The sequence below is a fragment of the Haemaphysalis longicornis genome, unplaced genomic scaffold (assembly GCF_048455015.1).
Source record: "Haemaphysalis longicornis isolate Haplotype H1 unplaced genomic scaffold, Haemaphysalis longicornis Haplotype H1 scaffold_7, whole genome shotgun sequence".
Classification (NCBI taxonomy): domain Eukaryota; kingdom Metazoa; phylum Arthropoda; class Arachnida; order Ixodida; family Ixodidae; genus Haemaphysalis; species Haemaphysalis longicornis.
In genome coordinates this window covers 38,912,867-38,926,460 of record NW_027526422.1, presented here as the reverse complement: position 1 = coordinate 38,926,460, position 13,594 = coordinate 38,912,867, and the positions used below count along the sequence as shown (strand labels likewise).

Sequence of the window (13,594 nt, the reverse complement as noted above, 5' to 3'; positions counted from 1 at the left end):
AGTCGGGCGTTGTCTCGTAGCGTGTTGCCGCGAGGGACCATGTTTCGCGCCTTTCGCCACACTTTCATCCTCCGCTTCCCTGCTCCTGCTATCTTGGCTGGCCTCTTCGTTCTCTCAGTTATCTCGTAGCGCGTTTCCGCAGGAGAGAATGACTCGCGCCGTGTCCGCGTACCGCCCTCCCCCTCCCACTTTCGCCATACTTTCCAACTCCACTCCCCTGCTTGCTCTATCTTGTTTGTCTTCGGTGTCCCCTTCGTTCGCTCGGTTACAACGAGGGACGGCGGTACCGTGAAACTACAGGAACGGTCGCTTAATTGCTGAAGCACTAAAACTTCTTCTTAGCAATGCATTTGTGTTGCGAGGTGAAGCCAAATTTAAAAATAGGTGTAAGCTTGTTCTTTGTAAGCTGGCCTTCCAACAGTGCCTGTTGTGCAGCGAAGCATGGCCATCTGCGCATGGATTATGTTTACAAAAAAACTCTTGTTTTATCAAAAACATTCCAAAAAAAATATCTGAGAATTCGGTGGTAAGAGGACTCTACCATTATGCCGAGTTTCATTTACTTGTCATAGTTCACAGCGAAGTTGTTTAGGTTGAACAATTACTGTTTGCTGTCAATATACGGCCTTATAAGGAGGGAGTATGGTTACAGAAAATGGTTGTAACTGTTCTGAAACGGAATTATGTGACTATTAGCCCCTAAGACGACTGCAACATTACGCACAAGAACGGAGCTGAAGCTAAAAAGAATATTTATAAAGACAAACCAGAGCTACGCTGTTTCAGCAGATTTCACAATGGTGGAACTGGGTTTACTCTTTTAACCTTACAAAGCTCCCCAAACGAAGTCGCATTGTGAGTTACAAGCTACAGTAAGAACACATGAACTCTTCCTGGGCTCTCTATCGCATCCAAATGAGAGATTCAGCTCATTGTGTGTCCCGAATTTTTCATTTTCGTACACACATACCACGACTTTACGAGTGGAGAGTCGCGACAAGTGAACCTTCACCGATAAGAGAATTCTCGTGTACAAAGTCGTTTAATTCGAGAGTATTCTCCTTTTTGTTTACTTTCAGATACTTAGAACGCCTTCCACGAATCAGGTCAATCTCACCACTGTGGGGGAGTTCGCAGCCGACCAGGAAATGGTGAGCCCGTTTTTACAGCGCCATGTTTGTGAGCCAGGATCCTAAATGAAGCCAGGAAGTACGACCTAAACAAAGCTCACAAAACATAGACTGTGAAACGCAAGGCCTGGTGTGCAACCTTACACAGCAAAGTGTAAACAAAATGTAAAGATACGAACGAAAAAAACATGCACCAGAAACACCGACAACACCTTTGAAATGCATTGTAGAGCAAAAAAAAAAAAAAAGCTGACGATTACTATATTGCCTAATACGAAATTTGTGCGCAGCGAAAATTGTGCTTCAGGGTCAACAGACAAACGTTGAGACTGGCGTCGCTTACGCTGTTGATCATACCGGCAAGCGCGACGCCGAGGTACTTGGCGCATCCGTTCTCCGAAACTACTGCAAAACTGTAAAGGTGACGGAGGCAATACGCCGCACAAACGCCAAGAGGTCGGGCCACATAAATGTATACGCTAACCTTAACTCCTGACTACTATTTTCTGTGCATCCTGTTGAGCTACCGCTCTCTCCATTGGCCCTCACAGCAGCCGCTATGCCTATCAAGGCCTGTGATACAGCCGCTTTAGGCAGTTTGAACGCTTACCGCCGCACATTAAAACGTCAAACGTACGGTACAGAAACTCAGTGTCAGCAGAAGTAGTTTTTTTTTTTTTTTTTTCGTAACCGGCCTGTGTCGCACTTTATTCCCCCCAGAGGCGATCTCAGGTCGACGTCTTCCGAGTGCTGAAAAACACCTTCGAGCCCGCCGACAAGAAAGTTTATGACACTGACCAGCTGTGGGTGACGGACATAGCAAAAGTTCGTAAACTGCTCATGGCTTGCGGGGAAGTGGAAAAGTAAGCCACATCATCCTCCCTCCACTTGTAATCTCTTTCCCATATTGGCGCGGGTCGAACTCACATAAGTAATAGAGACGCCTAAAACTCCTTCCTCGTGTTATAGGTGACAGCCTTACTGGCCAATCACCTCCAGAGCGTATGCAAGAATTATAGGCGGAGGGCTGACGCCACAGCCAGATGAGAATTGGTGAATCGGATTCGAACCTTTTGCGGCATCCGTCGTCAGGGTCCGCGCTCGACGAGGGACCACGGTCGGCCAGAGGTCCGCAATAGGGTCCGCGCTAGACTAGGTGCGCCTGTACCCATTAAATAAACTGGTGGGTGCTTGGTTGTACGCGAATTTGAACCCGGTACCTCTTAAATACGAGGCGAGTGCTGTACCTCAGAGCCATCATTGGCCAATCCATTTGATAAGGTACGTTGTTAGGCCTAGATTCAACCCCAAACAGCTTTACGCCATCCCTGCTTACTGTCAGGGCACATACTAAGTAACATCATAAAGATAAGGGGTTTTTACTATATGTACAATATACGCAAGATTTCAGGCTAAAATACTGGCTGGCGAGCAGGCTGGTTGGTCGGGTGCTTCCGCCGCCCAGGCGGGATCAGATCCTCGTCGTCTTCACCCTAGGGCCCTTTCGTGCCATTCTAAAGCTGCTCTGGAACAATGTAAACCCACATGAAGATCAATGCCAACAACCCAATCGCTGAAGAAACGAGAAATTTCAGAAAAATGGCTGCGGCTTAGCCCTGGATATGCAAAGCGAAAGCTTGGTTTAGCCTGGTTGAGCCTGTGTTTCACTTGGTTAGTTTTTGATTTGGCTGAAACTATTATGGTTAGGTATACACTCATCATTAAGCCAAGTATGACGGCTGTGCCTAGGTCGGTCTGTAGACATGGCTGTGATTATGCTTAGGTAGACACGCTCCAGTGAAGCAACTCGCCGGACGATATCCGCGAGGTGATCAGCCGCGGTCTGCCGATGACGGCTCAAAGCCTCCGCCCCGCGCAACGCTCAGAGAAGACGGCCAGGCCTCGCTCTCATCCGTGGCCAAGCTCACACTGACTAGGCGAGCGCAGCGCTCTTCTTACCCAGGTGCGTGGCAAGTCACGTGGTCAGGCGGTGACCCGGCTTCTCAGAGCGCATGCGCCAAGCCGGCGGTGGCGGCAGAAGCTAGGGCACGTTGCGGCGGCGGAGCTTTGCGCGCCGAGTCACGTGATGCGTTGCCAAGGCTATGACGCAGCTGCGGTCAAATGATGGTCAAATTGATGGAAACGACGAGAATCAGCTCAACTAAGTAAAGTTTTGCTTTAAAATACATACGAAAACCTACTTACGCTAATCCAGACTATCGCTTATATCTCCAGAAAAGTATAATGAAGACTGCAAACATCACCAAAAAGCCGATTCATTCCATACAGTTTGGAATTGTCCAATTACTTGGAACAAAAATCACTGTAAAATCTCCTTAGAGTACTGGGAGGAAGCCTTGTTCTGCTCGGAACCTGCAGAGCAGTTTGCGGTGCTTAGTAAGGCCATGGCTGGCCCAATGCCTTCTGAGGTCGTAGAATTTGCGTCGCACTCTTGATCTCTCCCCCTTTCGCCTCCCCTTTTACAAAATAAAGATTACTACTACTACTACTGCTACTACTACCTAACGCTAAGTAACCTTACCGGTGAACTTAAAGACTTTACAAACTATGTGAATCTCACTGCACGTCACGCTACGGACTAGGTGACCTCGTTGGGCTCAAGACCTAAAGTAAGGCCGCCGCACACCGGTGTTTGCGGCCACACGACGCGTATCAGCCAATGGAGTAGCCACGCAGGTGCATATTCGCAGCAAAGTAAGGCGTCCGGCCAGCGCATACCCCCGTTCGCAGCCAATAAGGAAGTAATTGTGGGCGGGCATGCTGACTTTTTAGTCGGTATAGTTTTCTTTCACTGCTTGGAATATAACCACCGAAGCATCTCATTTTTTGTATAATTTCTCGAGAGATGGGCATGATAAAATTGTGCAACTGACGTGAGCTATTTTAGCTTTTTTTTTTTCTAAATAGCAAGTATTCATCAAATGTCCTTTCTTTGTAAGGTTACGAGTTTTTCAGGATGTACAGCTTTTGAAGTTGCAAAACGCAACGTTAAAAGAATGCCACTGCGAAAAATGAGGTCCCACAAGATGCAATAAATACTAACTTTCGAAATTCGCGCTACACAATGCCAGCAGTGACGCAATCCGCTTTTTTGCGACGACATTACCGACACCAATTCCGGCAAAAAACGGTAAGAGCCGAAAAACATTCGCCACGAGTGTGCCGTGCAGTCCCTCCGTGAGTCATGACAGGGGAAAGTATCAGTGCATTACGCGTCAGGCGTCCATCCAAATCGTATTCCTAAATCAACACACAACCGGGGAGTTAATTTCACGGTGCCCCATAACAGGATTGCAGTGACGACAAAACCCCGAAGTTAAATGCAACCGCGCCGTTAACAAGTGGCCAGTGTACGAGCGGATAGGGCAAGCGGCAACCACCAGTGAGCGAGCGGCTCCTGCGACGGCTAGCCAACAGCGAGTGCGAGCGCTGAAGTGGCGCTCACCGTAATGAGTGCTTGCACATCACGCGGATGCACTCACTATTCGCGAGTGACGAGAGGCCCGAGCGGTGAGAGGGGCTTACCACTCGCGAGTGGTGACCAATGAGAGGTGCTCACATTCGCGAGTGGTGAGTGGGGCTCACCGCGAGTGGTGAGTATAGGGCTCGTACTCGTGAGCCCGAAACGATGGCAAAGCACTTTCACCCCTCAATTCGGAGTGGGGAGTTAGCGGTGTGTGAGTGCACTCATGAGTGAGCCTGCGAAGTGTGACACGCGATGGAGGAACATAAAAACACAGTTATCATTGAGTTAACTGCACGTTTGCATTCAAACGATACGATCAAACGCCCTACTGCAATCATCCATTCATGTATCTTAGCAGGCTCTCATACGTGGCGGCCAAGCGCACAAACAATTTTATGTGACGTCACAAAATCCTCGCTTGGAAGTGGCTGGGAAGTCGCTGCTTCTTTATCTGTTCTCATTATTATGAAGATTACTATTTTTTACGCAAAACTGCATATGGATAGGATCCCGGGTTTCTCTTCCGGTGGCGACGACTTACCCGCCACCGCTCTTTAACTCCTCCTCGCCACCGCCGAGGCCTGTTTCACAAGTTTTATACACCTCGCGCCCCTTTCATAGGCTGAGCAAATGGCTGACAACAGCGCTAGCGCTGTTATCAGCCGTTGAACTTCTAACTCGCTATGGGAAGGACGCGTGCCGTTTGCTCCAAGGAATAAGAACGGGAATTAAAGGAGCGTCGACGCGCGAAAACATTTACTGGAGCGAAAACAACGAAAAAACAACGAAAAGTCGCTGTCGCAGAACGTTCAGCCGCTGCCATTGCCGCTTCAAGTTCCACCTCGACGAGTAGCTTCGAATCACTCCCAGATGAAGTGCAACTTGCCCGCTTAGAGAGCCGAAGTTAGCCAATAATGATAATATATAAATTATGTGTAGCAAAAATATGCCATAGCAAAACCCATCATAGCTACCGCTTCACTTGTTTCCATTTTCGAAGAGTGGAAAGCTCTGCTTTTTTTGTTTGCGATAAAATTGCCATAAATGTTGTCACTACCAAGTAGGTTTTTTAATTAACCCAACTTGTATTCTGTCTTTGTGGCCCTTTGAGAAAAAAAAATTGGTGAATACGTCAAATTTACCCTTTCTGTGCTGCTGTTGGCATGAGTCCCCAGTAGCGCTGCAGTTACTCAATACCAAATAATCCCGGTGAACACAACGCCTCCCGTGCGGTGGTAGAATGATTTTTTTCTTATCTCAACTTTTATCTTTTACATGTGCACGTTCGATTCCCGTTTTCGAATAGTTCGCTATGCTTTAAAGTTAATGAAGAGTTTTCCTTTTAACGACTAGCCCCATAAAGAACTGCTTTACATGACCAATTGCCCTATTACGATGGTCTTTTGACGAAAGATCCGTATGCCAATAAGGATGGGGTGCCTAAAACTGCATTAATGCTGGATATAGATTTTAATTAAAGCGCAATTAGCGAAAAAATTATTAATGAAGTCTTGTATCGTTTACAAAGCCCAGCTGCTAATAATTCTTCGTGAAGTGAGCTTTCAAGGAATACAAGGCAGTTATATGCACACTGCTCTATGTCTCCAAGAAAGGCAAGAACAGCTAACTACGTATGTGTGACTTTCCGCTCCATCCGAAGTGCGACTTCTCTCCCAGGCATATCGTGTCGAACGTCTTGATCTGGAACCTGGCGCAAACCGTGGGCACGGAAGTGATGCCGGAATTGCGGGTTCTGCGCGATACGTTCAAGGCCCAGCTACGTGGCAAGAAGTACACCGCAAGCCTTCCGCAGACGCTGCATTGCAACGGCGTTCTGGCAAGACTCTCGCCAGTGGCATACAGCGCGTTCTTCAACGATCATGTATTCACGTCGACGCCGTCGATCATTAAAACCGTAAGTGTGGCCTTCATCTTGGTAATCAGCAAGGAACGTTCCAGTGCCGTTAATAGGCCACAAGCTCTCTAGTTTCCAACAAAAATTTATACTTCATGTTCTCAATTAAAATAATTTTAAATTGGTCCAGACTATACGATGTCCTTGCCTAACTATTCGTCATAATGAGTTAGGAATGCTGCCCAAGAAATTATTTCTTTTCGCGAAAGCTTTCTCACTAGGCTCAGGGCATGGCAGTGTAGTCACGTGCTCATAAGCGCATAGACCCTAAAGCTCAAGCCCAATAAATACCAATATGATGACAACTTTATTTAAAGGCGTTTCCCAACAACTAAAGTTGATTTTTTTTTTCTTGTAATATCGATGATGAACTTGTAGGCAGGGCAGGCCGTCGCTTGAAGAAGCGGGCCTCCCGCGTCACAAATGTTGCACGGCGCCTGTGGTCGAGGGCTCCAGGGCCGCGCAGAAAGGAGGCGCAGACACAGTGGTGGCTTTCGAGCCTTGCAGCCTACTTCGTTCTTCTCTTCTTTTATCAGATGGCCCCGCATTCTAGCGATAACGGTGGAGTCAATGGGGATGCCGCTGCAAACTAAAGGGGAAAAAAATTGCAGCACTGCAGCAATTGTGTTATAAAACAATATCTATCTATCTATCTATCTATCTATCTATCTATCTATCTATCTATCTATCTATCTATCTATCTATCTATCTATCTATCTATCTATCTATCTATCTATCTATCTATCTATCTATCTATCTATCTATCTATCTATCTATCTATCTATCTATTTATTTATTTATCTATCTATCTATCTATCTATCTATCTATCTATCTATCTATCTATCTATCTATCTATCTATCTATCTATCTATCTATCTATCTATCTGTCTGTCTGTCTGTCTGTCTGTCTGTCTGTCTGTCTGTCTGTCTGTCTGTGCGTCTGTCTGTCTGCCGGTCCGTCTGCCTGTCGGTCTGTCCGTCCGTCCGTCCATCCACCTGGCTCGCTGGCTAACTAGCTGTATGTAGCTGGGAAAGAGACGCTCACTGAATAAACATAGGGATGATAGTTAATGGCTAGGAAACCCAAGTATAGGCGTAGGTAAAACTTTATTTGTGCGTGCGTGTGTGTGCACGCGCGCTACAGAAAGCACAGAAACCGACTTCGTCGCTCAATGGGCCGTCCCGTTGTCCGGTCGTGCCTCTTCTGTGCCGTTGTGTTTATCGCGCTCTTAGAAGCCACTCTAAGAAGACAACAGAAGGCCCTTGTTTACTGTTGTCCCAGTTCACTTCAACCAGCCAATGCCCGTCAAGCAAGCTCGTGCGCGTGCACCTCCTAGCCATAAATTCAGCCCAGGGACTTTGCAATGAAGCCGAAGAAGGGCAAATCTCAATTAAAGGATGCTAGCATATAAACTCGGCACGTGTGCTGAAACTCATTAATAATTCGCGCTCTGATCCTCCTTTTGCCTCTATCGCAGTAACAAACTGGATGCTGCCGCGTTCGCTTTGGCTTCCAAATGTAGCGCTATAAAGTCACCGCAAGTGAAAATGATTACTTAACAATCCCGGCGCATAGTCGCCAGGCCTTCAACTGACACTTAGGGACTCAGTAGTCGGTGTGGAAAGCCTGGTCTCGATATTCTGGGGAAAACGAGGAAAGATAGAGTTCGTACACCGACCGGCGAAACTCTCCTTGCTTAGTGACAACCAGTAGAGCCGGACTCATCTAACTCTCGGCCCTTGAGGCCGGACTGGCTCCATGACATTCCTGTGGACTTCTGTCCGATACATATGGACGATGAGTTGGAGAAAAGAGGACTGTAGGAACTTTCATAGAAAGCAAAGATGACACTGGCAACCAGCTCAGCAGGCACATAGACGAAGATGAAGACGACTAGTAGAGGCGGCAAGATGGATTCTCACGGTACGGTTCTATGTAAATAATGTAAATATATTGGGTTTCTATCGACGATGGCCCCCTCCCTTGCCTCCCTGGACGTTCTTCCACGAGGACATAAAGGGATTCATGCAGGCCGATGAGCGAGCTAGTTTATTTACACGAGTTCGCAAACAAAGTACCGGCACCCGGTGACTGTGAAAAGCAGGAGCTGCAAGACCCCGAGTTTAGTGGAAAACTTCCTTGATGAATCGAATGCTCCACTGATCATGGCCCGTTTGTATTCACGGCTGTGTATGCGAGCGTTGAGCAGGTGCTAGTGCTGCACCCCCATTTGGGGTGACAGCACTAGCACCTGCTCGGGAGCACTCTGTCCCTGACGGTCGGAGCTCAGCAAGCAGACCTTATAATCCCGTTGCAGGGGCCACAAAATTTGCAAATTGGCGTAGTCTGATGCCCCACCTGAGGTGAGAAATCAGTACTGAAAATGAGTCAGACACTGCTGGATCAGAACAAAAACCAGCGGCCCCCCATTCTCTCCCCATTTCCTATAACCCAATAATGTCATGTCCATTTTTCCCTTTCCCTTCAACCCAACCCTTTCCCCTACATCCCACGGGAGATTCAGGGGGGATATCTCCTGGCCCGCGACCCTGGCTGTGGGTCACTGAGTAGCTTTGCCCCTTTATTTCACCTCTACCCACGGAGAGTCACATTCCACTTGCCATTTTTACTATTCATTTGTTTTACGATTGGGTATTAGCCACTTGGACGTTGTGTGGAAGCCGGGAGGCCTTTGCCTAATTTTCTCAATGTGCATACGACACGTCTTGCTTTACCATCGCATCTGCGCGGTAGTGAAGGAGAGTGCCAGACTTTTCCCTTCTCTCAGGCCGACATCTCTACTCCCTTTCGTGAACAGGTGCGTGATATGGTCACATTCCAGAAGAATATATTTCACGGGGAGCTAGTAGCTAACGAGTGGATGGACGAAGAAACGAGAACTGCTGCCATTAACAAGGTACGTTTCCTGTCGTCTGTCAGTACTTTTTGCTCTCAGAGTCATGATTATTTGCATTGCTGCCCGAGACATACCCCGGATGTTTCCAATGAGTAGAACAACACCTGCTCTTAAAACAATCCGTTTCCTTCCGCTCTATGAAGAAGGATGACTAGCGACCTGCCGTGGTGGCTCAGTGGCTAAGGCGTTGGGATGCTAAGCCCAAGGATGCGGGTTCCATTGCCGGCCGCGGCGATCACTTTTCTATGAAGAAGGATGACTAGCGACCTGTGGTGGTGGCTCAGTGGCTAAGGCGTTGGGATGCTAAGCCCAAGGATGCGGGTTCCATTGCCGGCCGCGGCGATCACTTTTCTGATAAAGGTGAAAAGAGAAAATGCTCTTGTGTTCAAGATTTCGGCGCACGTTAAAGATTCCCAGGCGGCCAAAATTAATCCGAAGCCTTCCACTGCGGCGCGCCTCATCGCCTGTGAAGCGTCGGCGCGTTATATCGCATAATCAATCAATCAATCAATCAATCAATCAATCAATCAATCAATCAATCAATCAATCAATCAATCAATCAATCAATCAATCAATCAATCAATCAATCAAAATGATGACTTGCGAATCTCGACGTAGCGCAAGAAGTGCACGAAATGAAACGTGTTTGTTATTTGCGATTAAGGATACTCACACGGAGGAGAAAGAGAAACTTGCAAGAAGGAGGAGGAGTAGAAAAGCGAAAAGAAAAGCAGAGAGGTAAACAGGCGTAGAACAGGGTTTGCTACTCGGCACTGGTGATGAGCGTTCGGGGGGGGGGGGGGGGGGGCGAAAGACAGGACCTCGAAAAAAAATTAGTCTTACTCCAGGAGACAGACCTGAGGCTCTCAGACTGTAGCGCAAGGAACTGCTCTCTGTGAAGTCAATGAACTCTATCGTCTATAGTGTCGTAACGCCGTCCGCACCTCTTTACGTTCTGTATTTACCTTCCCCTTCTTTTACTATTTCATCTTTTTTTTCCCATTGTTCCCCTTCCCCACGTGTAGGATAGCAAACTAGGCCACAGCCTGGTTGACATCCCTGCCTTTCATTTACCTTTATTCATTCCTTCCTTCTGTTTCGCTTCCGCGTCGTAGACATTTTACTATCTGTGAAATGCTTCAACCCAAACCGCTCGACGACAGACGTCAGCAAGCAGGTTGCATCGGGCCGTGAGACTTACACGTTGAAATCTGCCCCCAGCAGAATGGGTATGATAACGATAAGCGCGTGAAACCTGCCTGCTTTAACAAATCAGCACTATGTACAGCCATGGACTAATGAAACGCGAACGCGAAATTATAAACCCACAAATAGTGCCCTTTGTTTCGGGGCAGGTGAAATTATCGCATTGCATTACAACAGTAACAAAGGCTGAAAATGTGTCCATATCCTTTGATTTTGCGAGTTCTGGTTCATATTTCCATGCTCAAGTTTCATTTTTCCATGACAGTACTTCAGCGTTGCTCTGTGCGCACGAATTTTGGAAAAGTTCCGCGTGTGACGGTGAAGCCAGCTCATCAAACGTGTTCCGACAAGCCGTAGCCTGGCTGCCCCGCGCCACGATCGGTCTGCTGAGTTACGGGCCCGTTGCATGATCCAGTGCGAACCAGCTCCAGCAGCGCGGCGTGTTTAAACAAGCCGTCTACAAACAGCGGCCGCCCGTTGGATCCCTCCTCTAACCCCCTCTCTTTCACAGCGTGCACCGGCTTTTGTGGAACGCCTCACCAAACCTATAGAAAGCGTTTTGTGTATTTGTACTTTTTGGTGCCGTGTGCCGCCGAACGCCTCTTGATGGTTTGGAATTTCACAAGCCCAGGCCAGGTCGTCCTGGTCCACCGTGGGAAACGTTTCTCTGCCCGTTCAAGTTGACATGTAAACACGTAAGCATGTTGCAACCTGTATTACCACTGTTCTCTACTCGCCATGCATTAAGCAAATTAAGTTTGACTCCCGGCTCGTCGTCTTTGGTACGGAATCAACTCCCCTGCAAGTCGCTCGCCCGCCACGCTACCACGACGGGACGGGTCGTAGTCGCACGTCTGCACCAATGTTACACTGCGTGTCCACGCCCCCATAAGCGAGTTCAACCCGCCGCGGTGGCTCAGTGGATAAGGCGTTGCGCTGCTGAGCTCGAGGACGCGGGTTCGATTCCCGGCCGCAGCGGCCGCTTTTCTGATGGAGGCGAAAAGCAAAAACACCCGTGTGTACGAGATTTCGGCGCACGTTAAAGATCTCCAGGTGGTCAAAATTAATCCGGAGCCCTCCACTATGGCGTGCCTCATCATATGTGTTGCGTGGGCGCGTTACGCTCTACAATCAATCAACCATAAGCGAGTTCAAAAGTGACAAGGGGGAGGGGGAGATGGACGCCGTGCGTGGCGAGCAGTATTGGCCGCGAGGGCCACCACTGGGGAAGCTGGCGCTGCGATCGTTTTGACGTCACTCATAGGATCCCCGTTCCTACCTTGCTGCGGAGTTGGTTTGCAGCGAGTGCCGTTCGTTCAATACGCGCTTTCGAAATTTGTTTTCGGGATAATCATTGGCGTTTGTGAAGCATCATTTGACCACCTGAGGAATATGTGACCGTATCGACATTGGTAGGCTGCCCGCAAACAACTTGACCGTGGTGGTGTATGCGCCGGAGGTATGCGACCAAACCAGGAGTGAGCGAATGCTGCGGCCCGCTTTTTCGATCAACATTGTATGCTACGTTGATCTCTCGGGTAAATTTCTGTTTTACTCGTCGTTCGCAACAAAAAGATGAGGCAGGAAATCCTCAAAGGAGCCATGACGACAAAACACAAGTTGGATTCATTCAAAAGATTGCCTCGTTAGAATCATACGGACACCACTTTTACAAAAACTTCGCTCAAATAAGCTAAATAATTAGGAAAAAAGGCAATGACCATGCGGTCCACTCGCTCATTTCCCGCAACCGAACATATGATGTCAAACCAGCCTGCTCTATGATTGGCGGAGGCCGGCAAAAGCAAACGCAAATTGGGCAGAACTTATAAGCTTCCAGAACGAGCTATTTGTGCTTAAATTTAGGGCACATTCCTTTTAAACCAGTAAGAATGGTGGGACAACAGTGGAAGTTACGAAAGCACACGTAAACATAGAAGTACCGATGCGTACTGCTGTTGGTACTGCGCGCACTATCCTTGGTTTAGCTACACAGGACTGCGGGGCTTTGGGGTTGTCTCAGACGACACTGGCCGATTGGTGTAAGCAACGGTGTCTTACGTGACCATATTTGTCGAGCGAGCACTGTGTTTCGCGAAACAATTATTTTCTCCCCAAACAAAAACAAGCCAGGTTCAAATACGGTCAAAAACAAGCCAGACGCAGAAAACGGCTTGCCACGGTATGGTGGCGCCATCTAGGTTCAGTAACGTAAACAAACGCGCGAACGCCGCCGCTCTAGCGCGGCCGTACGCCGGGCTGCAAAGCGGTCGGTTCCTGTGATGTCATTGCAGACCACGAAAACACGATTTAGCGGGAAAATCTAAATTTAACTTAAATTGATTAATTTCTCAGTGAATAAAGCATCGTTTTTATCCGGACAAGTGCTGGGGGCACTATAAAACACGAAACCTTTCGAATAAAACAAACTTGTGTTTTGTCTTTATGGCTCCTTTGAGCGTTTTCTGCACGCGAAACGCTCAGCGCCACATTAGCCGTGCCTGCTCGCATGGCCGACGAAGCGAAGCAACCGGAGCGGGCCGCGGGAGCAAGTTTGTCGCCGTTCTTCAGCATAACACTGATTGCGAAAAACGAGCTCCACATAATATAAAGTTGATCTTAGTGTGCTGAAAAAATAAGCTATGGGTTGTAATTCGCGGGATTTTGAAAGCAGCGAAAAAAATATCTGCCGCGACACTAAGCCCAAAGTTCCCAAACTCGGAGGACGTTGATCCTAGCCACCGAAGCCTGCTTCGAGCTGTTTGGGAAGACCCTCTTATAAAACTTGGCGCGCGCGAGTGTGTTTCGTGTGGGTTGCCCTAACTACTTGGGTCGCCCAACGCTGGGTTGCCCTATTCCGCATCTGCCTATATATTACCCAATTCATTACCCCACGACGTGCTTCGCCTCGTACACAGCCCCACCTCCTGTGAGCAG

At 48.2% G+C, this 13,594-nt stretch overlaps 1 protein-coding gene across 1 annotated transcript in view; it reads left to right on the top strand.

Annotated features, from left to right (window-relative positions):
* The window catches only part of LOC144146262 (endothelin-converting enzyme 1-like), a 54,419-nt gene that overhangs the window by 14,253 nt on the left and 26,572 nt on the right, over window positions 1-13,594 (top strand). Inside the window, exons 6-9 of the mRNA XM_077678223.1 lie at window positions 1,080-1,151; window positions 1,851-1,993; window positions 6,295-6,532; window positions 9,353-9,451. Coding sequence (XP_077534349.1) covers window positions 1,080-1,151; window positions 1,851-1,993; window positions 6,295-6,532; window positions 9,353-9,451 — 552 coding nt within the window. The remainder of the gene's footprint in view (window positions 1-1,079; window positions 1,152-1,850; window positions 1,994-6,294; window positions 6,533-9,352; window positions 9,452-13,594) is intronic.